Genomic DNA, 24037 nt, shown 5'->3' with positions numbered 1-24037 from the left:
ACAAGTTCAAGACCTGACATAAATGTAGAAGATAGTAGCTTTACCGAAGACTCCAGCAGCTTCTTCCGATTTCATCTAACACTATGGAGATGCTAGAACGTTCTTCTTAACCACGGATGTTGAGTGAAGTTGCAGGTTCATTATTGGCAGTCCTTCTTCCAATGAAGAGCAGTGCTGTAACACAAGTGCATACTCATGCATACATCTTCCAGCTTGTCCTCCCAACACAGAGATGTGATGCTGTTTTCTTTAAAGAAGTCCAGTTGGAGGCAAATCAGAACAAGACCAGTGCAATAGTTAGGAAACAATACTTGGGTTTTTTCCCATTTGGTTTGGTTCAAAACAACAAATAAACAGTTTATCTGCCAACAGTGTTTAATGGTTTTGTCCATTAAAATGTCAGGCTGCATGCCAGTATAAAAACCCTGAATGTCTTTTACTTTATGTAAACTGGAAACCCACAAATAAGTGTTCAGGCAAAATCCAGGAGAAGTAAAAGTGACAGAACCAATTGCTGTCGCCTGCTGTCTTCCACTCCTCACCACTTCACATTTGGTATTGCTGTTCTTCACACCTAAATCCACTCCCTTTGCCAAGGAAGCTTTTGCTTTCATCATGGTAGCTTAGAGGAGTATTTGAGCAACATACGGAGAATGAGTACTTGCTACAGCAGCCAGCAAAGGCAAGTCGTTGGATTCAATCCTAAAGATAATGAGTGGAAAAAAGATAGACACTTTTAAATATATAAGTTAAAGCTACAAGTTAAAAGTAGAGTCAGTATGGCGTAGTGGTTTGAGGATTGGACAATGACTTGAGTCCAAAACTCAAATCCTTACTCAGCCATAAAACCTATTAAGGCAAGTTGCACACTCTCTGCCTCGTAGAAAAAGCAAACCTACATAAGAACAAATCTTGCCAATACAATCCATGGTAAGTTTTTCCTAGGGTTGCCATAAGTCATCAATGATTTGAAGGCAAACAACAACACAACATTTTAAAGTAATTTTCTGCAATGGTAGACATTGAAGATATGTAACAGAATACAACTCTTAAGAGAGATAATGTAAGCTGTCCTGTTGAATTGGGGTGGACAACTGTAGCTCTTCAAATGTTTTTGGATTGCAATTCCCATCAGCCTTAGCACAGCAAATGACATGGGACTGCAGAAGCTGCAATGCATCAGGATCGGAAGCACCACAAGTTGCCCAAGTCAGATTATAGTAAAACTACAAACTCATACCCATTTCTCTGAAAGCAAAGCCTCAGTGAACACAGTGGGAATCATTTCTTAAAACACAGTCCTATGTGTGCTTCTTAAGCACTGTCACATGGAGGCATGACAGTTTCATAACACCTCCCGCTCCATGTTCATGCAAGACTGACAACAATAGGAAGCGCATGGTCCTATTAATCTAATCTGTGCTTAGTTAACAGTAGTCTAACATTAGCTTCAGAGAGAGTGGACTGTCACAGATTATGGGAATTGCAATGCAAAACAACTGGAAAGTGCCAGGTTGCCTGTTTCTGCATTAAGTGTATCAATAATAATAATAATAATAATAATAATACTTTATTTATACCCCGCTACCATCTCCCCAAGGGACTCGGTGCGGCTTACATGAGGCCGAGCCCACAATACATCAATACAAGCAATAACAAACACAATAAAAAGCAATTAAAATAAATCTCATACACAAATAGAATAAACATTAAAGGTACACTGCACATTTAAAATCTATGGCTGGGCCAAATGTAATTGAAGTTTACAAAATAATGCTGGGCATGAACAAGATAGAGGAGGTGGGGCGTTGGTGGAAACGTACAAGCAGTCCTAAATCAGTATAAAGTGCTTTTAGAGGACATAATGCTAAAGGTTTATTATTCTGGTAAGGCACACTGGAACAACCACGTTTTCAAGCTCCTCCTCCTATCTGCTGTGCCATGCATCACATTCTGACTGGCAAGAAAAAGGACACACCATGAAACTTATGGCATTAACTACACAGGGAAGGGATTCCTTGGAGTGGAAAGTCTTCCAATTTTTTCCTGAGGGACTTCTGCAAAGAACAGAACTGTTCTAACCAAAGACAATAGGTTTTTGAGGAATAGGGAGGAAGAGAAATCAATAGTCATGTGCAACCAAGCAACCGGAGTGTCTCCTGAGAGCATACATGGATTACACACTTAAGAAAAATATTGTGCAGTGATACAGAGGCTTATAACAAGATCCACCTGCCAGCAACATAAACCTACAAAAAACCCCAAAGATAATATTGAATGCTATAAGCATGTTGCTCCAAGCCCTTGTCAGTAAGACACTCAGCCTTTAAGGAACAATTTGTATTCAGATACTGTAACAGAGAGGGTCCAGCACTTTGCTAATCTAGAGCTGTTTATTTGTCAAATTTATATCAAACAGCACACATTTGCTGTGCTGAAGGCTGAGTTATCTGAGGGTAGAGTAATGTATCTTTTCAAAGCTTTAAAAATGTCAAACGACAAAATAAACAGCGCAGTTTCTTATGAACTCAGGGTTGGGAACAAAATTATTTTCCAAGGCATTCATTTATTTAACTACTTTATATGCTGCAGAAGCAAACAAATCACACACTCTTCAACTCTAAAACTGGGATAGCTAAATGACAGGCTACAGAAATTTCTTCATGATTCCTCCACTGGAATCTTCTAGTCTTTATTTTCACTCTTTGTAATAACTGTTCAACGGAAAACTGTTCAAAGTCAATTTGTTCTAAAAAAAACCCCAGACTTAGTAGAAAAAATACTGATAAATTAATACAGTGTATTTTCCAAAAAGTTCACTAGAGGTTGAATCCCCCTTATCTAGAAATTCAAAATACCCCCCAAACCTTTTGCTGTCAGCTACCCACTTCTATTTTTTTGGGGGGGGGAAAGGGCTAGCCACATGTTCAGTGCTCGCTGGGGTCTCACCAAGGAGTGCTAACTGGAAAGAGAAGAGGAGGAAGAGGGTGGGAGGACTCTGCTTACACAAGGCCCCTGTAGAAAGCAGACGTCCAAGACAAGCCCCCTGGAAACACTTGCAAAGGTGAACACAGAGTGACCCCATTTGCCACCACCTGTACTTAGCCCAGAGAGAATTAAAAAGTGTAGCAGGAGGATTTTCCCTTCCTTTCCTAGCTACTTGACTGAATGGGTAGGAAGGATAATATCAGGCAGGGAACTGTCTGGGACATTTGCTTTTTAGAGAGACCTTGGTTAGGCAGAGTTCTCCCCCACTTCTCTTTCACCTGTCAGGGCTTCTTGAGATAAAACTCAGTGGATGCTGGACATGGGACTAGCCTTCCCTTTACCATCATCTGTCATGCACTAGGCAAAGGTAAAGGTTTTTCCTGACATTAAGTCTAGTCATGTCCGACTCTGGGGGGTGGTGCCCATCTCCATTTCTAAGCCAAAGAGCCGGTGTAGTTCGTAAACACCTCCAAGGTCATGTGGCTGGCATGACTGCACTGAGAGCCATTACCCTACTGCAGAAGTGGTACCTATTCAACTACTCACATTTGTACGTTTTTGAACTGCTAGGTTGGCAGAAGCTGGGGCTAACACCGGGAGCGCACCCCGCTCCCCGGGCTTGAATTGCCAACCTTTTGGTCAGCAAGTTTGGCACTCAGCAGTTTAACCCACTGTGCCACCAAGGCCCCCCTGTCATGCACTATATATATGCAAATACAGATATTTCAAAAGTTAATAAAATCTGAAAGACTTCTGGCCTCATAACCTGTGGTACAAAAGTTATCAATCCAATTAAAACATTACTTTTAATATATTAACAGCAAAAACACACATTATGTAACATCTACCCATTTTACACCTATCACAATTGGTTAAATGCTGAATTTTAAATATTTCTTTGCCTATTGGTGAAAAAAGAGCAGAGGAAAGCCCAACTAGAGCCTCCCTTCGGAGGGAGTTCCATGGGATAGGAACAGCCACTGAGCAGATCCTCTTCCATGGTCTCAGAAGATGACTTTGGAAAGGGAATAAAGTCCTCCCTAAAGATCAAAACACAGGCAGGCTGATATGGTGAGATACAAACTTTCAGCTGGCATGGGCCTAAGCAACATAGGTTTTTGTAAGTCAAAACCAGAAGTGTGAATTGTGCCTGGAAAGGAGCTGGCAGCCAGTTAGGCTGTTTCAACAAGGGAGAGGTGTGCTTCCTTTAACAAGCCTTGGTTAGCAACCTAGCTATAGCCAACTAAATATGCTGAAGTGTACAAGCAGATTCCAAAGGCAGCCAGTATGTTATATTAATCCAAATGGGTCTAAGCCATGTGTCTAAGCAGAAATAGACTATGTAAGAATGTATAACAATTAAAATTTCCACTCAAAAGAAAAACATTTTTACATATTTACTGTAAAAAAAGGTAATGGGCATAGAATCTCCAGGGACAGCATTCTGTGACAAGTGTAATTTCAAATTAGTGCCAAGGAGAATCCATGTTAAAGATCACAGTATATCACAGCAGATTAGTCTGGTAATTGACAAAACATGGATTATGTAACCATCGCTCTTATTTTCCATGAATATTTTAATGGTTTCAACTGTTTGGTAAATGACTGTAGTTGTTGTTTTTTAAACCTGCTCAAACTTCAAAGCATTGTTAGCACTACTTACCCCAACACGACTCCAAGTTCTTTCACATGGACTCTTGATTGACCTCGCAAATATTTAGACAGCATTGTGCTTTTGAGGTATATTTCTTGTAGGCGATCCTCGAGATGCATTATGCACTGTCAATTTTTAAAAAGTACACAGTGATCAAATCCAGAAGAATCTAGTACAACAGGTAACATGCAAATACCCAAATACATGGAATCATGGGAAGATTAATATTCTGTTAATCTCCGTACTTTACCAGTCCAGTTTAACACCTTTTAAAAAGTGACTATCCAGAGAGAGAGAGATGCCCTGCCATAGAACGACAAGTATACTTACCCTAACAATGGATAGTAGTTTACTAATCACCAGGAGTGCCAGAAGTGGGAATAGCTAGGCTGATAGAAGGCATTTTGGTATCAGTTACCCCTAGGCCTCATATGTAGCCTATTTTTTTCTTGTCAGGAGCAACTTGAAAAACTGCAAGTCGCTTTTGGTGTGAAAGAATTGGCCGTCTGCAAGAATGTTGCCTTGGGGATGCCCTGATGTTTTACCATCCTGTAGGATACTTCTCTCATGTCCTCGCATGAGAAGTTGGAGCTGACAGATGGGAGCTCATCCCACTCCCCGAATTCGAACCACTGACCTTTCAGTCAGCAGTCCCACCGTATAGCCTACTATGCTTGCTGGAATTGAAAGGTATTGTTTTCTGGTGGACCTATAGTTTGGGAGGAATAAAAGAGGGAACAATGGTCTGCTAGGGGGAAAAACTAGACTCCAATCAAGAAAGGTAGTCTTGTTTCCAATTCTTGAATAGTGGATTTCCCAGTCCACTATTTCTTATACTATCTGATGTGAGTGACCATTGGCCAGTGTGCGAGGGACTAGTGCCATATTTATAACCATTGGCACCAAATGTATCTCCCTCTAGGTTCCACCACAGAGGTTAAGATCTTCTGGGGAGGTCCTGCTCTCAATCCCACCTTCTTCACAGGCACGTTTGGAGGGGATGAGAGACAGGGCCTTCTTAGAACTGGCCCCACGGCTATGGAACATCCTCCCCAGTGAAATTAGAGCAGCCCCCTCATTCCTGACCTTCAGGAAGATAGTTAACACCTGGTTATGGAACCAAGCTTTTGGCTAACAAGCTAGTGCAATATGAATATACGGAATTGTGAAATGGCTAATGGAATGGCCTCAGATTTGACTTTGGATAACATGATTTTAATCATTGTTTTAATGCTGCTATTGTTTTTTGAGTTTTAATGCATATGTTTATTTTTATTGCATTTATGTATATGTATGGCATCAAACTACTGCCTTTTGTGAGCCATTCTGAGTCCCCCTGCTGGGGTGAGAAGGATGGGATATACATGTAGTAAATAAATAAATAATAAGCTAGTTTTTCCTTTCGTAAAAACTCTGCAAGGACTGGCAGATGATAGTTGGTAGACTGGCATCAGTTCATGGACCACTACTTTGAATAATACAGTCCCAGAGTCTCAGTTCCGACAGCAGCAATTAGTTTTGCTAACTGAGCAGGGAAAATACACTTTTCTGTGCTGCCCTTCTTCTACATTTCAAAACAAAGTGGAATGGCATATGTATCACATTTTCCCTGTGTGAAATGCCTGAATGAAGTTGACTGTAAAATAATACTTACAAAGTCAGCAGGAAGATTAAGTTTGTAAAGGTGTAAAATGGACTGCAATAAGGAAGACACTTGGTTGGAAACTAGGACATCCTTGCCCAGCTTAATATTGTCCATCATTTTTCTCTGACTTGTAGCCACTTGGACAGTCCATTTATCTGTATTTGCAATAATGCAAAGAGCTTCTGTTATAGGCTCATCTAGAACAGGATGCTGTGAAAACAAAGACATCAGAAAGAACAAACAACAGAATTTCAAACTGCTCTTCTATATTTTATTTCATTGCATATTGAAAGCACAAATATTACATTTTGTATTCAGTTTAACTGAACACAATAGACTTTTCCCCAACAGCAGCTGCATTCAAGCACTCAGTCTAAAAAACTGACAGTTCCGATGTAGGTAAGGTTTTTTCTTCTTCGGTGAATGTGTGTGACAACTGCTTTCTATAATTAATTCACAATAATATTATACATCACCAGAGTTTCTAAGAAAATTCTCCATGAGTGCGAATTTTCTATGTGAAAGGAATTTCTTGTGAAAGATAACAATGGACTGGAATTCCAGTATTCCTTTACTAGCTGCACTAGATAGGGTCGATGAAAAGTATTTTCTCAGAGCAGAGTATATTTTCTACTGCTTGCAATAAATAGAGAAAACTCATTTTTTTTAAAGCAAATGGAATACAGCTCATTGCTTAAATAGAAATGGCGTTGGGAAAAGTTGTTCATGTTCAGTACGTGGGAATGAACTATACTTCTAAACTCTAGTGACTTGATATTGCACCTAGTGAGGAGATCCTAGAGGTATACAACTTGGTGGTTCTTTGTCCCAACCCCTAAAACATTTCCTATATATTAATGTACAAGTTCACATCACATGTTGATGTATTGTTTTAATTATGATTTATGTTTAATTGTGGTTTTACTATCGTAATTGTTTGTACTGGTATCGTATCGGTGCCCAGTGTAAGGCATTGAATTTTGCCATTATTTATGTGTAAACCGCTTTGCGCCCCCCCAGGGGTGAGAAAGGCGGTATATAAATATTGTAAATAAATAAATAAATAATAAGTTGAGAGTGGTTTGGGGGTCAAAATTATGGATTTTGATATGTTCTGTGCATAAATCAAGAATCATTACAAAAAAGCACTAATTTCCCTGTACAGGCATTTAAAAGGGCCAGAAGTAGCACCATGGTGAAAAGAGTAGAGGGAGTTGGTGCTTCTTCCAAGTGCTACTGGGATGGAATAAGCTCTTGTTTTTCACCACTCTACTCAAAGAAGGGGATGCTTTTGTTTTTGATCAGTTGTAAGATACAATACTCATATTGATCCATAGATAAGTCAACCCAGCTTTTTTAGTTGATTTTTAACTAAAATTCCTATACTTATACTGTACTTACACTATATTTATACTTTGCTTCATAAAGTAATTTGAGTGTGTCTCTGTGTTGACTCTTTATAGTCACTAAGTGAAAGATTTTTTTAACCCAGTGGTTTCCAACCTTTGGTCCTCCATTGTTTTGGACTTCAATTCCCAGAAATCCCAGCCAGTTTACCAGCTGTTAAAAATTATGGGACCTGAAGTCCAAAACACCTGAAGGGCCACAGGTTGGGAACCACTGCTTTAACCAGTACACAAGTTTGCAGCTGACACAATCTGGAGTTGAAGTGGCAAAAGGGACAGTAGTATATGGGATGATGTTACACAATGCCGTTGTCATGAAAGATGTATATGGTATTTATGGTTTCACTCTTATAGTGTATCATCACCATTACATTTGTGACAAAGAAATCTAAATTCTGCTAGTGTAAGAAAGTGATAGACCTGAATTCCTCCTGTGCAGCCCATTCTAACCAAAGCTTATTGTCGGTTCTACCAGATCCCTCCCCCTCTCCCCATGTTTGTCTGTATTAATCTTTCTCAGAAGCACACACAGACTTACATTCACAGCATGACTCAATTCGGCTGGTAAGCACTGTTTAAGCTGCTCCTCATTACTTATTCCTTGTAACACCAGATCAGACATATATGAGGCACAATAGCCACCCAGAAGCGACCTTCCAAAATGCTTCACATTTTGGTTGCTGACTGTACTGGATCTAAAACACAGGAATTAGCAGCTTGCTTAGCACTCACCCTCTCAGAGGCTTCTTTGTTAATGGCACTGAAGTGTTTTATAAGTTATTTTGACAAAAACAGTGTTATGCAAATGGACTACATGATCACTTTCTTTCCTTGCCAAAATACTTGGAACATTATCACACAGGGCTCTGAAAACAGATCTGGCATTGCAAACACACCTCGAGTTTGAAGTGGAAAACACCAGGATAGTTGCTCATCTTATTGCACCAATCAGTTATGCAAGTGCTTCAAGACAATAACAAACATGTTTAGTTTACTACATCTGCTTATGACTTCTCTCCTCCTATACCAGTGGCTCCCAACCTTTGCTCTTCTGGGTATTTTGGACTTCAACTCCCAGAAATCCCAGCCAGCTTACCAGCTGTTAGGAACTGTAGGAGCCGAAGTCCAAAACACCTGGAGGATCAAAGGTTTGGCACCACTGTCCTAGACCATGCATTGCATGTTAATCCATACCTCCCCCCCCCTTTTTTTTTCCACCAAACAAATTCCACAACCTTGAAAGTTCAAAATCTCATGAGACTGGGGAACCGGGGCTTCATAATTAAGATCACAAGCACTGTCCCTTTAAACATTTAAAACAATAAGAGAAATATACACTTTCCATTTAGTATTTTTCCCATTACAGTGTTCCCTCGCTACTTTGCGATTCACTTACCGTGGACTTGCTGTTTAGCGGGCTTATATATATATACACACACATACATAGATTTTATGTAGCGAGGGAACACTATAGCAAAGAGGGAAGAAGAGCCCCCTCGTCCTCTTTACCTTCCTCTTCCTCCTCCTCCTTGTTGCCACCTGGGCCTCTTGCTGCCACTTGGACCTGGCATTGCCTCCGCAGCAAGAGGCCCCAGCGGCGAAGAGGAAGGTAAAGAGGGCGAGGGGGCGGCTCTTCTTCCCTCCTCACCCTCTTTACCTTTCTCTTCCTCCTCCTCACCGGCGCCAGGGCTTCTTGCTGCTGCTTGGCAGCAAAAGGCCCTGGCGGCAAAGAGGGCGCGGAAGCAGCTCTTCTTCCCTCCTTGCCCTCTTTACTTTCCTCTTCCTCCTCCTCACCACCGCCGGGGCCTCTCGCTGCCAGTGGAAGAGGAAGGTAAAGAGGGCGAGAAGCGAAGAAGAGCCACCCCTTCACCCCCTTTACCTTCCTCTTCCTCCTTCTCCTCCAAGCCGCCAAGGCCTCTTGCTGCTGCTTGGAGGAGGAAGGCAAAGAGGGCGAGGGGGCAGCTAGGGCCCTGCGACACCTCTGCCGCCTCCTCAATCGCAGGTCCCAAATGGTGGCAAGAGGCCCAGGCAGGAAGGAGGAAGAGGAAGGTAAAGAGGGCAAGGAGGGAAGGGGAGGGGACGTCTCTACTTTGTGGTTTTTCACTTATTGTGGGGGGTCCTCAAAAGTAATCCCCGCAATAAGTGAGGGAACACTGTATATGTATTCAGCAAGAGAGAGGGCTAATTTTATTGCAAGCCCACACAAGCTGCTGCTTTGCACAACCTTTCTGTATTGCAAAATGGATAATTTTAAATTAAAAAAAAAATAAAAGTTTCATTTTGCAATTAGAATCTTTCCCCTGGTTTGTGCATTCTGCAAAGGAAAGGGCTATTTCTTACTGAATGATCAGCAGTGCATTTTCAGAATTCTGGTTCCAACACGTTGCTTCCATGTTTGTAAAAGAACAGTTTGCAAAAAGCAAAAGTAACATTATTAGTACTATGGCCATAGGGAAGTGAAGTAGTTAAAAGTGGCTCACAATAACACATCACTGTTTTCAAACTCACAACTGAAGTGCTTTTGCATTTACCGCACAGCTGAAAGTACTGCTTCAAAGTGCCACTTGAAAATGCAAGGTTTTTTTTTTAAAAAAAAAAAAAAATCACAGCTTACAGATGAATTGCAGACTGATTTGGAGTGAATACAGGATGACAGCATGCAACTGTAAGTAATTCAATCTGTGGCTGGGAAGACTGCAGCTCACATTATGAGCTTCGTGTGATAATGACCTGGCATACTCAGGATGGGCCATGAAAAATTGCCAATGAAAAAGATTGGCCCCAAAGAACAACTATTTCTCATATCTGAATGTTAGTTGCTTCATGGCTATTAACAAACAACTCCACATTTAACCCTAAGCTGCATGTACCACAAAATATTTGCATACATTATCTAAAGAGGATTCTCAGTGAAATAATATACATTCACTTACACTAATATAAATACATTTAGGTTGTCCCAAGCTAGTTTTTCTATGTCAATACTGCTAGGTGGTAAAAACCTCTGGCTTTAGATTAGATCAAATTTCACAACAGAACTACCATCACATCATATAAGTATCTTGGAACAATGCAAGCATCAAACCTCTGGGAAACTACACCTTAGAGCAGCACTTTTTTGTTATTTATTTACCTTGGTAAAAGAAGTTCCACCTCAGAAAGTTCTCCAGGTCTAATGTTGGGAGAGTTTAGAGATGGTACATCTGGAATACATGCACTGCCTTCATCATCACTCTCGCCCAGGGCACTGTCAGAGCTTTCATTTCTAGGAATGTTCTCTTCCATTCTAAAAGTATGTTTCCTGCCAGTATCCCCATAGGGGATCTCCTGAGTAACTACTTGGCCAGATTCTGGCTCAACATAAGGATTGCCTGAATCAGATTCAAATGAACCTCTTTCCAAGTTTTCACAGCATGTACTTTTAGTTTTCTCCAGTGTTCCTGATTCTATTGTCTTGACTTTGCTATCAGGTGACACAGACATCTGATCTGACAACAACCAGGGTGCTTGCATTTTACTAGCTTTCTGCTTTGTCCGTGATTTAAGACAAAACTTGGATTTGTCCTGCTGGGATTGGGAAAGCGGACTTGATATAACATAGGGAGATTTGCTTTTAGCCCTGTGCACCCCAATAGTTTTATCCATCTCCTTTCTTTGGGTCTCTAAATCAGACTCTGATGAGGCTGAACTTCCAATCTGGAAGGTAACCCTTTCCAAAAGAGGGTATTTTTGGTCAGACTTATCAGGGCACCGTACAACTGCCAAGCCAAGAAGCATCTCTTCTGTTACACAACACTGGTTGCCATTATGCATCCTTGCTGTTAAATGATCCAGTTTAGCTTGCTCTTCAGAAACAGGTCCTGCATTGCCCATAGCTTTTCCCTTCTTAGTCTCCTCCACAATTCCTTTTGGGAAGCCATCTCTGGACACACAAGGGGAAATCTCAGAGCACTGCTCAGCATTTATTCCTTCATATTTTCCCTTCAAGCAGATAGGCTCAAAACAACTGTTACGTTCCAGAACTGCAGAACTCCCGTGCTTTCCATGCTTTAGAGGCAGAACAGGAGGTATGAGAGCAGGTTCATTTTGAACAGTGACAACCACATAATCAGATTCCTCAGTTTCTCCCTTTTCCAGAGCTGTTGTAATATTGCTCCCATTCAGAGTTTGCTCTTCTCTTCCAACTTGCCTACTCCAGGTCAGCTGATTGTCTTGTAGCTCAGAGCACCGCAAGAAATATGTAAGAACATAGAGTATCCGCTGAACCAAATCCTTACGTTTCCCAACAATTACAGTCCTTGTCATCCTGACAGGTGAACCTATAGCACCATACAAGTCACCTAGACCAAGGAAAGGGGGAAGAAAAAGAGAGAGATATACAAAGTAATTAAACTAGGCAGACACATGACTTAAACTGAATCCATTAGAACAGTGGTTCCCAACCTTGGTCCGTGGACCAGTGGTCCGCAAGTACGAAAATATGGTCCTCGGCCTCACCATTACAACACCGTTGCCTCGAAATCACTCAGCAAGAAGAGCAACTGGTCTTGCAAAACCCTCTTATTGTGCTGAAACAATGGGGATGTTGAGAGGAGAAAGGCTGACTACCTACAAAAGATTACTACTACCACATCAGCTCTAGATTATAAAATATGGTTTGCTGTGGGTGAGCAGATGGCAACTACTGAATGGCATATGTTCTGTATCTAAAACTAGAGCTGATGTGCTCTATCTAATGCAGTTTTCTCAATCGGCACCTCAAATAACCAAACCACATCTAAAGTTGACCAAAAACTGATTTGTAACCCTTTGGAGAGTGGTCCCTTCTCAAACAGGTCCCTGTTCAAGTGGTCCCTGGTCAAAAAAAGGTCAAACCACTGCATTAGAAACAAACTTGTCCAAAGGTGATTTCTCTGTCTACAACAAGGTGCAATGAGTCAGCACTTAGGAAGCAAACATTACAATTCCATCCTGAGATAAATTAAGTTCTATTGATTTTAGTAGGAGAAATGAATACACTTCCAACTGAAAATCAAAATGTTTGGAATTATCTACCCCTTGAGGTCCTTTTACATCGTACAAGTAGAATTTTTCTTTTTGGTACATCATTAACAGGGAGGTCTATATTTTGAATTGGTGTTAACATCACCTGAATTCTTCAAACTCATATAAAATTAAGTGATTTTTTCTTCAAACTCATATAAAATTAAATGATTTACAATTTACAGTTCTGTTTCTATGTTGGATGGAGTTTCAAGTGTAATATAAGATTTACAGCAACTCATATCATACAGATATGCTACATACAACAGAGGTGGGCCACTCAATTTAAATCAGTGCAGCAGTTACTATATACATGCACAATATGGCATTTGATAAAACAGAACCATGAGATTTACAGACTGGTGAAGTGTAAGCTATGTGCCTGAATAGCAGATATAATACAGTATTACTCAAGGCTACACCAAGACTTCAGCAATATCCAAGTCAAACTGGATTATGACTAGGACTGCAATATTTTATTGTCTGACAGGTGTTAAACAGAAATTTTGAAGACCTGAACAGTTAAGAATGAGTAAAACAGTCAAACTTAACAACTTTAAACTGAACAGGCTAATGTGTGATCCACCAAATATTGTTATACAACAGCTTTCAGATATTCTTGGACTAAAACTATCTATGCATAGAGAGAGATGTTGTAGCACAAAAAAATCTGGTCACAAGTTGCCTATTTCTGTACTAAGACATAGCTATTGAATTCATCATGAGAATTACAAGTTAGGCCATTCTTTGGTTTGTAGAGCAGAATACTCTGTCAACACTATTTCCTCTGCTTGAAGCAAGAAGGAGGGTAAGGGAAGACAGTAAGCAATCTGACTTCTGATTTTGGTGTTGAATTATCTTATGGATTTGTTGTGTTATTTTTGTTATATTCTGAAACTAGAAAAACTGCTATTTACTAATGCACAAACCTCAGATTCATTCACATTCTGAATAAAAATAAAATCCAGTTCTTTCATTTGCACTTACTTCCTTAGTGCCAAAGAGACTGCAATCCAATTATCCAGTTTTTAATGTATTCAGAAACCACTAGAGGGCATTGCCCAGCTTCACTGAATCATTGCCACTGTTGCTACGGTAGTAAAATCCGGCAATTGGTTGTAATTTTAGGTTGCAGGGTGCAAACATACATGCTTAAAGTCAATCATATGGGTGCATGTGTTAATGAATGTGGTCATATTGTTCTCTAACTGTAGGCCAGTTGCTCCAAACCTTAACATTTTCAGGCAAACAATTTCCACACCCATAGAAACAAATCTATTTATATTCAAAGCATACTCCTGCTTTCTTTATAGATTTTTTTTTTTTTAGAAAATGTCTACATGCGAAAATCTCTACTGACCAAGTTGTGCCCAGAGTGGATTATAAGGGTGAGATTTTGCTAGAAAGTTCACAGACTGAGAAGCGTGTTTCTCAGAGAAGGTCCTGCTGGGAAGATGGTCAGCTGGCATCACAGTTGGGACCCAGGACAGGTGATAAGTCAGCACTGCTGTTAATAGAGCAGCTAAGAACCTATGGAGACAGAATAGCCAGAAACAAGACAATAAACATTGCCATACATTTACTCTTTCTAATAGAGAAATAGAGCAAAGCAGGACATAGAGGTGACTTACTGGTTTTTGCAAGTCTGCTCTATCAAAGAAGTGAACTCCTTGAGAAAGTGCTGGCATAACGTATTCTTTTCTGAAGCACCAGACATCATAGTAAGCCACACAGGCTCTACAATTCTTGGAAATGAATATAAGTTCCAGACTGTAGCTCTACAAAGAGTTCCCAGAAAGAAAAACAGCAACAATGTGTTAGCTAAAATAATGCAATTATTCACATCACAAAACCTCTTTCAAGCAAAAAGGAAGGGTTTTGTAAAGTCAAAATATTAATTATGGTCCCACAATGCCACTGAAATGGTCCAGAAATTCAAGAATCAATGCAGAGGTGACATAAGACATTTTCTGCTTGAGGTGAAGATACACAAAGCTGTTCCCTCCTGAGGGAAAGACAGGTGAAGTGTCACATGGAGTTCTGTTCTCCAACAAAGAGGAGGTTTCTAGAAAATTCAGAAAGAAAAATGAAGACATGTAATAGCACACATTGTCCTTGCCAGTCCCTGCCGTTTGCCACCTGAGGCAATTGCCTCACTCTATCTAATGAATCAGTGATGGTACATGATAAAATCAGTGTGAATGATTCATTGAATAGAGGATCCTTTCCTCCTTGCAACTGGTACAAATCCATTCAGAAGCCAAAGTCAAGCATTAAATTCTTATTCAAATACTTTTTTTTTCAGCTTGTTAGTACAACTTACAACTGATTAGCAGATCTAATACTGAAAGGAAGTAAAGTTACCAAATGAGACTATAGTGAAACCCAGGGTTGTACCATGTGTATAGGATACACATTATCCAAGATAACTGCAGAAGCTTTTCATCACATTGCTTTAATGGTAGAAATCAAAAATCTGGTTCAGATGTGTGAATGTACAAGGTGAGATTGCATATGCCTGACTGTGAAAATTGTGGAATACCTCACTTACAAGTGTATTTGTGGAAAGTGCGTCAATTGTGACTGGAGACTCTTTCCTATCTTATGGCTTGAGGCTGAATATAGGCAAACCTATCCCTCCACCCTATGTTTACATATCGCTAGAACACAGTGGTGTCAAACTTCAAATTTGGGCCCCCAGATGTTACTAAGCAACCAATCCTATCACTTTAGAATATCCGCCATACGGATTGGAGATAATGGAAATTGCAAGTCAACAGCAATTGTGGCTCTGAAGTTGGGGAAAAGTTAAAGTACATTTTAAAATCAGACATCATATCCAAAAGCCTTGTATCTAAATTCAAACCCCACTCTTCTGACAAACTACAGCAATGGTTCTCCACCTGTGGCTCCTCAGATGTTTTAGCCTTCAACTCAGAAATTCTAACAGTTGGTAATCTGGCTGGGATTTCTGCAAGTTGTAGGCCAAAATACCCGGGAATCCACAGGTTGAGAACCACTGAACTACAGTCTTTCAGAAGTTACTGTACCACAACTTCCATCAGCTCTAGTCATGATGTCTAATAATTAGGAATACAGGAGAGCCACATAAAATGACACAGTGAGCTGGATTCGGCCATTGACCTTGAGTTTGACACATGTGACATCTAGGGTATTTGGGGGTAATAGGAAAATGCAGGGAAGGTTTTTGACAAAACATTAGATTCTGAGCAAACTGAGAAAATTCTACATAAACAAAGAAATTCACTCCAGATTATTCATTCCCTATTATCTGGGAGACCCATTATCAAAACTTGGCAAAGCCCATTTCTACATTATCCCCTGGTACCCCAGGACAGTCAAAAGGCAGCAAGTCATGAGTGTCGGTTTTGACGGGAACGTTTATGTTGTGCATTTCATCTCTGACTCACATGCTCTTTTATATAATCTCGACCCACCCTCTCTGTCTTGGCCCTGGCCCCAGTCAGGTGCTGAAATAATGAGCTGAAGTATGGTCAGATGATCAAATCCACACAGAAGTCAAAATGAAGCATGAAATCCTTATTTAAATACTATTTTTTCACACTCATGCAACTTCTGTCGTTTCAACATTGGGATTTTTTTATATGCATGACAGCCAGAGCCTGGAAAGTGACTTTTCAGGAGTTATAGGTTGGTGAGGAGGGGTTCTTTAAAAAACAACAACAATTCTTTAATGCTATTCAAAGAGAGGTAAATGTAGTGGTTTTCACTGTTAATTCACTTTTCTTATGATCAGTGTGCGAAAGTTATGTTTTGGGGGATAACTCCCAGAATCCAGTTCTGTCATTCAGCTTTTTCAAATTATGCAAATTTCACACTGATAGCAATGATTCAAAATGTAATAGCTTAGGGCAGTACTGACGCTTCTATAACAGTGCAAGTACAGTATGGAGTCCTTGAAGAAACCCAGGTTAAAAACAGCTGTTTTAGGATTCTAAAGAGCAATTTTGCACTAGTTTGCACAAATAAGAATTTAAACAGCATAAGCTAGGACTAAAGTGTCAAAATGAAGTGTTCTACTGTAGGTGGGGGTTACAATTCTGAACAGAAGAGGCAGATTGCAAATAAGTCACTACTACCCTGCACCCCATGAACTAGCAGTCCAACACCCAAGGTGCTGCATATTTAGGCCATCCTTTGCAGACCACCTCAAATGATAGGTGTTATCATGAACTGTTCTATAACTGTGAAATTTATGAGACTAGGGGGTACACTGAGAACAAGAATTCCTCTTTCCTTTTAAATTGTGTTTTACAAAACAAAATTTTAACAATTGCAATTTACATCTGGTATGCAAGCACAAATCTATGTCACTGAGGAAAAAATATGTGTGTATGGCAAACTCAGAAAGATTAACACAACATGGAAAAACCTGAAATGAATCTGTACCTAAATGGTGGTCTGGATTCGCCATTTGGAGAAAAATAAACCTACTTGTCACCTGCTCCTAGATAATTTTATGTAAGAGTAACTCACCTGAATTCATCCAGGGCACTCATGACCCGGCTGATGTAAACTTGCACTCTTTGGCTAGTTTCTGCTATTTTTCTACAGGAGATCATAGCCTTGATGATAAAGAAATAATGACAAGAGGTTTAAAATGAAATAGTGCTTCTTTCAAAAATTTACTAAAAAGCTTTTTTTGAAAAAATTCAGGATCTGGAACCAAATACAGAATCGAGGTCTTTACACCCTCCTCCTGTTGCTTCATGGTGACTCCAAAAATTATTCTTGAGTGACAGGTTGTCAGCGTGTGATATATTGGATGTAGGAAATAGGCAAGAATCAGTCTCATTTTATGGAATTAAGTAAAAAAGCATTTTTTTAAAAATTCTTGGGTAAAATACTGGTCTTCACTATAACCCAGGAAAAATGTTAGGCTATACAACTGTTTTTTTATTGTTTCAGTTTACTGTTAAAGAATATGACTTTAAGTGTTGTACATTGCAGGCTGAGAAGTGACAAATGAACATTATAAAAATAATATATTGAATGCAATCATGATGCTATGGAGAACATCTTGCATACAGGTTCGCATTCAAATGCGGACTGGAAGCCCACTTCAGAAGTATTGCTCAAGTGGCATATCAAAGGCTGAGAACATGACATCTGGATAGGTCTAATTACTAGGTTTGTGCAGAGATTTGTTTTGGCCATTTGCTTTAGGCTTGTTTAGATGCCTGTAACGGTAAGGGCTCTGCTACCATGTTTTTTGCGACCGAGACAGACCACATGGCTGCCAGTTGTGGCTACCTTCTGTTCTATTTGGGATCACGCAGTGCGCGGAGAGGCTGCCACAGGCTTGCATGGGATTTCTACATGAGCCCTGCCTGTTGGGCCAATCAGAATAGACGAAAGCCATGATGTGTCTTACACACACTGTATCTATTTCATGGGACAAGCACTTCCATTGCTCAGTTGCATCCTGGTTCTAGAGAGAGGTGCTTCGATTACTGTGAAGTCAAATTGCCTTGCCACTTGCTTGCTCGCAGCTTTAGCTTTTTTGCTTGGCTCACTTAATCTAATTTTATTTTTTGATTTTGTGAGATTTTTCTAGATTATTTTCCTAATTTTTTTATTTAGGGACTGGTTGTTGGAAAGTATGGGTGGGTGGGCGGGCAAGGTTTGGGGACGTGGGTGGGTGTGCTTTTCTTTTAGGGTGGCTCTGAGCTTTAAGTCACCCTTTAGCCTTTATTTAAGTGACCTTTAGCTTCTTCTTTCCTCGCTCCTTTTTTACAAGATTATTGTCATTAATAATTATAAAAATTCCAGAAAACAGCAAAGCCTCATCCTCAGAAAACTACCTACCTACCAACCTAAATCTACCACCAATACTAATTTATTTAATTTTCAATCCCATCACAAGATCTCTCTGTTGTTTTATTATATTTCTCTCAGTGCTCGCTGCCTTCTTATTTCATTTAATAATAATAATTTGGCTGCCTAATAATAATAAAACTATTGAGTTTCTCTGGAAGTTTTGCCAAGCCAAAAGAATCCATCGTCTTTCTCTAACTCCAACCTCTATAAGGACATAAAATATTATTGTTGTTATTATTATTTGTATTCTTTTTTTGTATTCTAACTTTTAATTTAAAAAAAAAACACAAAAAACCCTGCCTGTTCATGCAAGCAATTGGCCAGCCACATCTAGCCACAGCCAACAGCCACAGTGCCCATCTTCTCCGGTTGCCAGCCACCTGTCTGCCTGACCTGAAGTCATCCTTCTCCCCTTGTCCCTGAGCCCATCCATTACCCTTTTTTGGGGTTCTGCCACCTTACCTTTCCGAATCAGTGAAGCTGAGGACCTGCTCTGAACTGTGAAGACTTAAAATAATATAATAAGCTACAAAAACATAGTTTTTCCCCAAACATGGCTAGATTTTCCAACAATACATTTTGATTTTTTTTTTAAAAAAAATGTATTGTTGGATGGTAGGCTGCTGGCTTCTTTCAGAATATTGTGAGAACAAGAATTGCAAAAGCTCTGAAAGAAGTTGCTTTTTTATATTAGTAAAGAAAGTGTAATAGTGAGCTGTGTGATATGCATCTTTGACATCTGGTAGGAAGGATGGTGCCCTGCTGCTGCTGGAGAGGTTACAGGGCAGGGCCAGCGGGGGATGCCATTTTGGGAATTTATAAAAGGAGATTTTATTTCAAGAAAGAAAAGGAATTTTAAAAAATTAGGGATGACCTAAATGTTATGAATCTTGGTGGGCTAACAGTACTAGATGTGCCTTCCAAATGTAGTCCTGTTCATCCCAATAGCCCTAAAAATGATGGGAAGGGGGCCTGGGAAGCCCGTCCCATTGCTGCCAATGGGTCAGATCTTGCCACATTTTTTGACTGCGGACCGAAAATGGCTATTCGAACACCCACCTGTTTTCGGGAGATGCGCAAAAATGGATATGTGGACCCGCCAAAATTCAGATAGCGGAAATGGATTATGGTTCAGCCGAAATGCACAAGCCTACTAATTACTACAGCCTTCCTCCTACACTGGTCCACCCTGTGAATGATTCAGTGATATTGCTGAAGGGAGCATCAGTTAACAAAGTATGTGGAAACCTGGTTGGCCAACCTCCTATCATGCCAATCTGCTTTACAGGTGGTAATTAAAACCAGGAGGAAATCTGCCCCATTGCTTACCATTTCAATTGCACTCTTCAGCTTGCTCATATGTGATTCAAATAAGGGGAAGTGAGAAAAGAAGAAATCTTGAAAGTCCCTCTGGGCCTCTTCATTTTCTGGCAGTGTGAAAATGATGCTGATGGCAATTTTCTTCCTACGAATCATTGCAGGATTGAGGCTACAGCTTTCATCTGCCATGCTGAATGTTTCTTCAGTGGAGCTAAAGAAAGGAGAGCAGAAGAACAGCTGTATTTACGTTTAAAACAAAAACACACACATACAGCCACCAACATCCCAGAGGTTTTTGTTCATTCTAGGTGTGTTGATATTAGAACTGTGTCTCTCCTTGTACTCCATCAGTGGTGTAGTAGAGCCATAGTTTACAAGGTCAAAGATCCAGGACTCAGTGACTAAGTAGAAGGATTATGATTATCCATATACACACACACACACACTGGAATTCCCTCTTCCCCTTGAGTTTAGCTGCAATCCAATCTGGAGGGGAAATGGGTTTTTCCAACAATGATGCATAGCTATACAATCTTCCTTGTAATCCAAAGAACTGTTTAGCAGTGGGAATAGGTTGATGGAGTCACCATCTCTGGAAGTATTTAAGCAAAGGCTGTATGGCAATTTGACCAGAGTGCTTTGTGTTTTCCTGCCTGGCAGAATGGGGTTGAACTGGATGGCCCTTGTAGTCTCTTCTAATTCTATGATTTAGCTGTAGCTTTACACTTTGGATTTTTCCATGGGGGTATTAGTACATGAATGCCTGCACTTCTACCACATAGAATTCAGTTACTCACAAGTGGAAGGACATTTGGAGAGGCAAAATATAATTCCCTATGCCAACAGAGGTATCCATGACTAATAATATTTCAATCAAAATACTAATGTGGCTATAATCGAATAATCTTCCTCAAGACAGAATCTGAAGTCAAATGTTACTATATCAAGACAAAAAATATTAAATGAAGAGTCTCACCCTCCCCCTGCCTTCTTTGTCTTCTTAGAAGAAACATATTTCAGAATTTGTAACTCAGGCTTAAACAAAAACTTTTGACAACAGAAATAATTTCAACCCAGTTGCCCTTTGTAGTTGGAATTCTGCTGCCTGTGCAATTTCAACAATAAGCAACTAAAAGGCAAGCCTACAAAAATTCACTTTGGGTAGACATGTATAGGGTTTTGTGGTAAATCACATTTCAATGCATTAGGATATTCATGCAAACACTTTTTAAAAAATCACTTAAAATTTTAAACATTAAATCAATAATGCAGATATCAATGCATTGTGTTTTGCTTCAAAAGCTGTTTACCATGTAGTCACTATATCAAACTACGTAATCAGACATAGTGGGTTCCAGACCAAAGTCCTTCAGAGTTCATTATGGTAAAACAATGAAACAAGAGGTAAGTTAGCAATGTTTTATAACTCTGAAAAGTGATTTCAAAATGCACAGGAATTGCAGCCTAGTGACAGGCAAGGATAAACTATAGAAGTTATAATGATGAATAGTGGCAGTACCCTACCTATCCTTTTCAAAGTATTTGCAGTTGGCAAAACACCCTTCGCTAACTCATGGGGAGTTCATAAGGTACCAATGGAGGATGTTGGGAGCATAACAAGAAAATACATACTAAAAGTGGTCAAAGTCATTTTACAAATGAGTTGAAAATGCTAGAAATGTGAATCCACAGCCTATGTGATGTACAAACCAAGATATATTGTTTTGTGAAGCTTCACACTGATTAAGTTCTAAGTTCTTTAGATCAAGAGTAAGAAATTACATAATAATGGACTTGGCTTTTCAGAGAAGTTTTGCTATCTACTTCCATATCTCTCCAATTGTAACCACATAACTTTGAAACATAAAAAATCCCTACTGGGTCAAATCAAGGCAATACATAGTTTAAACAGATTTCCAGCTGAAGTCAACCTGCTACAAACAATGCATGAGGACAATTGGAACCAGCATCTTGTTCCAAAAACAAGGAAATGCTATGAGCACTGCATCCTCTCATCCTTTCTAGAAGGTGAAGTCTTTTTGGGAAGTACTGTTCAATGATTTTTAACTCTTTATGGTTCAAGAAATGTAAAGGAAACAATAACTAAGTCATACTATAATCATTAGTTCAGGTAGAAGGATGTTAAGTGGGGGCTCACATCTGTGTATTTAAACATGTGCTAGTTTTCAATAAGCTTAAGTCTGAGATGTAAGAAATGAACCTGAGAACAATTTAACATGTATCTGCTCCTTCTTTCTTACTCATTCTTTACATTGTTTTAAACTGACTGCAAGCCACATTGAGGAATATCATAGTGGAAAGTAGTACTATTATGTCCCGCTGCCCTACTCAATAAATACTCTCTCTATATGGCAGGGCTGAAGACACATATGTCCAGATGTTTTTGATGTCAATTTTCAGAAATCTCATCCAGCTTAGAAAAATAGAAAAGTACTATGAAAGTTTCCTATTCATGTCATAATGTATGCAATACCCCATACATCTATAAAGCTGTCATTATCTAATTTCTCTGATGAGTTTGTGTGTGTGTGCATCTTCATGTTAATTGTTGACTGATGGTAACTCCATGTATTTTACAGGATTTGCTTAGGCAAGGAATACTCAGAAGCAGTTTTGCCAGTTTCTTTCTTTGAAATATTGCCTACAGCTCCTGGTATTCATTGGTGGTCTTCTATCTATGCACTAATCAGGGCTGATCCTGTTTAGCTCTCCAGTATCAGATGGGATCTGGTGCTTTTATTATATATGTATATATTATTTCTTTTTAAAATGTTCTTCAGCATTTATTTGAATGTTTTGGGACTGTACTTAGTTTTAATTCATATTATAAGCTGCACCAGATCCTGCAAAAGAAGTATATATGTAACATATTAATACATACATAAAAGTTTGAGATTACCTTACACCAGGGGTGGGCAATATGCCAATTTATTTATGGTTGGACTACAATTCCCAGGATTCCTCTCCAATGGATACATTAGTAGGGACTGATGGAGAATACAGGCCATCAATATCTGGAAGGCCATATGTTCTCCACATGGCCTACACCATTCTGTCTACATCTGATCTAGGCCCTAAATATCAGTTTCACAGTTTATGCCCCATGTTGTGCCAAGGAAATGGCAATTTTAGTGGCAGCTCACATATTTGGAATTCTTCTGAAGTATCTTTCTTGTTCCCCAATTAAGAATTATAGATGGATATAAAGTCTAATTTGTTCTCCTCAGCTTCTAGGATTTTTCCTCCCAGATAGCTTTTTACCCAATTATGTGAATTTTTATTTAAAAAATAAAATAAAAATTCAGTATATATATTTTTTCTGTGTCAGGAGCGACTTGAGAAACAGCAAGTTGCTTCTGGTGTGAGAGAATTGGCCACCTGCAAGGACATTGCCCAGGGGACACCCAGATGTTTTGAAGTTTTACTATCCTTGTGGGAAGCTTCTCTCATGTCCCCACATGGGGAGTTGGAGATGATAGTGAGGAGCTCATCTACGCTCTCCCCGGATTCGAACCTCCAACCTGTCAGTCTTCAGTCCTGCCGGCACAAGGGTTGAACCCACTGTGCCACCGCAGGCTCCTAGAAATAATAAAACACAAACAGTATCTGAAGAGAACACCTTCTATGTGGTCTCTCCATCTCCACATATCCTGCAGAAGCTTTAGAGAAGCTGGGCAAGTTTTGCATACTCCAGTTACAAAGGTCGTTAAAATGTACTTGCTCTGCCAGTCTGCTTAAAGACTTCTGATTGTAGTTTATGGATGGTTTCTTAAAGCAGAAAAGTAACTGCATATAAGGTATCTATAAACAGCATCTGAATTTGAGGAAGGTAATGCCTGTGATACTTACCACCTGGGGAAAATGCCATTTTCCAGACTTGTTGTTTGACTTCTTAGCCAGCGGCGCTGGAAGCTACTAGAAGAAGGGCTTGGAGATGGCAATGGAGTCATCAAAAGACTGCTCAAAGATGCTAGCAGGAAAGCAGAAAGATGACAACATTTTTTAAGTTGTCACTTCCTAATCACATGGAAGTTTATATCCTGCTGTTATTAAAGATATCCAACATATATTTTCTTTTGCTAGGCTGACGAAGAAAGG

The 24037-nt window shown here is 39.7% G+C and overlaps 1 protein-coding gene across 6 annotated transcripts in view; it reads right to left on the bottom strand.

Annotated features, from left to right (window-relative positions):
* Window positions 1–357: 357 nt before the first annotated feature.
* The window catches only part of FNIP2 (folliculin interacting protein 2), a 61206-nt gene continuing 37526 nt past the window's right edge, over window positions 358–24037 (bottom strand). For 5 of the 6 annotated variants that reach the window (XM_060778776.2, XM_067468702.1, XM_060778774.2 and 2 more), the window contains 10 exons: window positions 23789–23909; window positions 19928–20129; window positions 17255–17343; window positions 14368–14514; window positions 14097–14266; window positions 10827–12033; window positions 8232–8388; window positions 6297–6497; window positions 4652–4767; window positions 358–702 (listed from right to left, as the gene is read on the bottom strand). In XM_060778776.2, coding sequence (XP_060634759.2) covers window positions 624–702; window positions 4652–4767; window positions 6297–6497; window positions 8232–8388; window positions 10827–12033; window positions 14097–14266; window positions 14368–14514; window positions 17255–17343; window positions 19928–20129; window positions 23789–23909 — 2489 coding nt within the window. In that variant the 3' untranslated portion in view covers window positions 358–623. Of the gene's footprint in view, window positions 703–4651; window positions 4768–6296; window positions 6498–8231; window positions 8389–10826; window positions 12034–14096; window positions 14267–14367; window positions 14515–17254; window positions 17344–19927; window positions 20130–23788; window positions 23910–24037 lie in introns of those variants that run through there. The other variant, XM_060778778.2, reaches the window with a different exon arrangement.

The sequence above is a fragment of the Anolis sagrei genome, chromosome 5 (genome assembly GCF_037176765.1).
Source record: "Anolis sagrei isolate rAnoSag1 chromosome 5, rAnoSag1.mat, whole genome shotgun sequence".
In the NCBI taxonomy this organism is placed as follows: Eukaryota; Metazoa; Chordata; class Lepidosauria; order Squamata; family Dactyloidae; genus Anolis; species Anolis sagrei.
The sequence above is the reverse complement of the archived record's forward strand: the minus strand, read 5'-3'. Positions and strand labels throughout refer to the sequence as shown.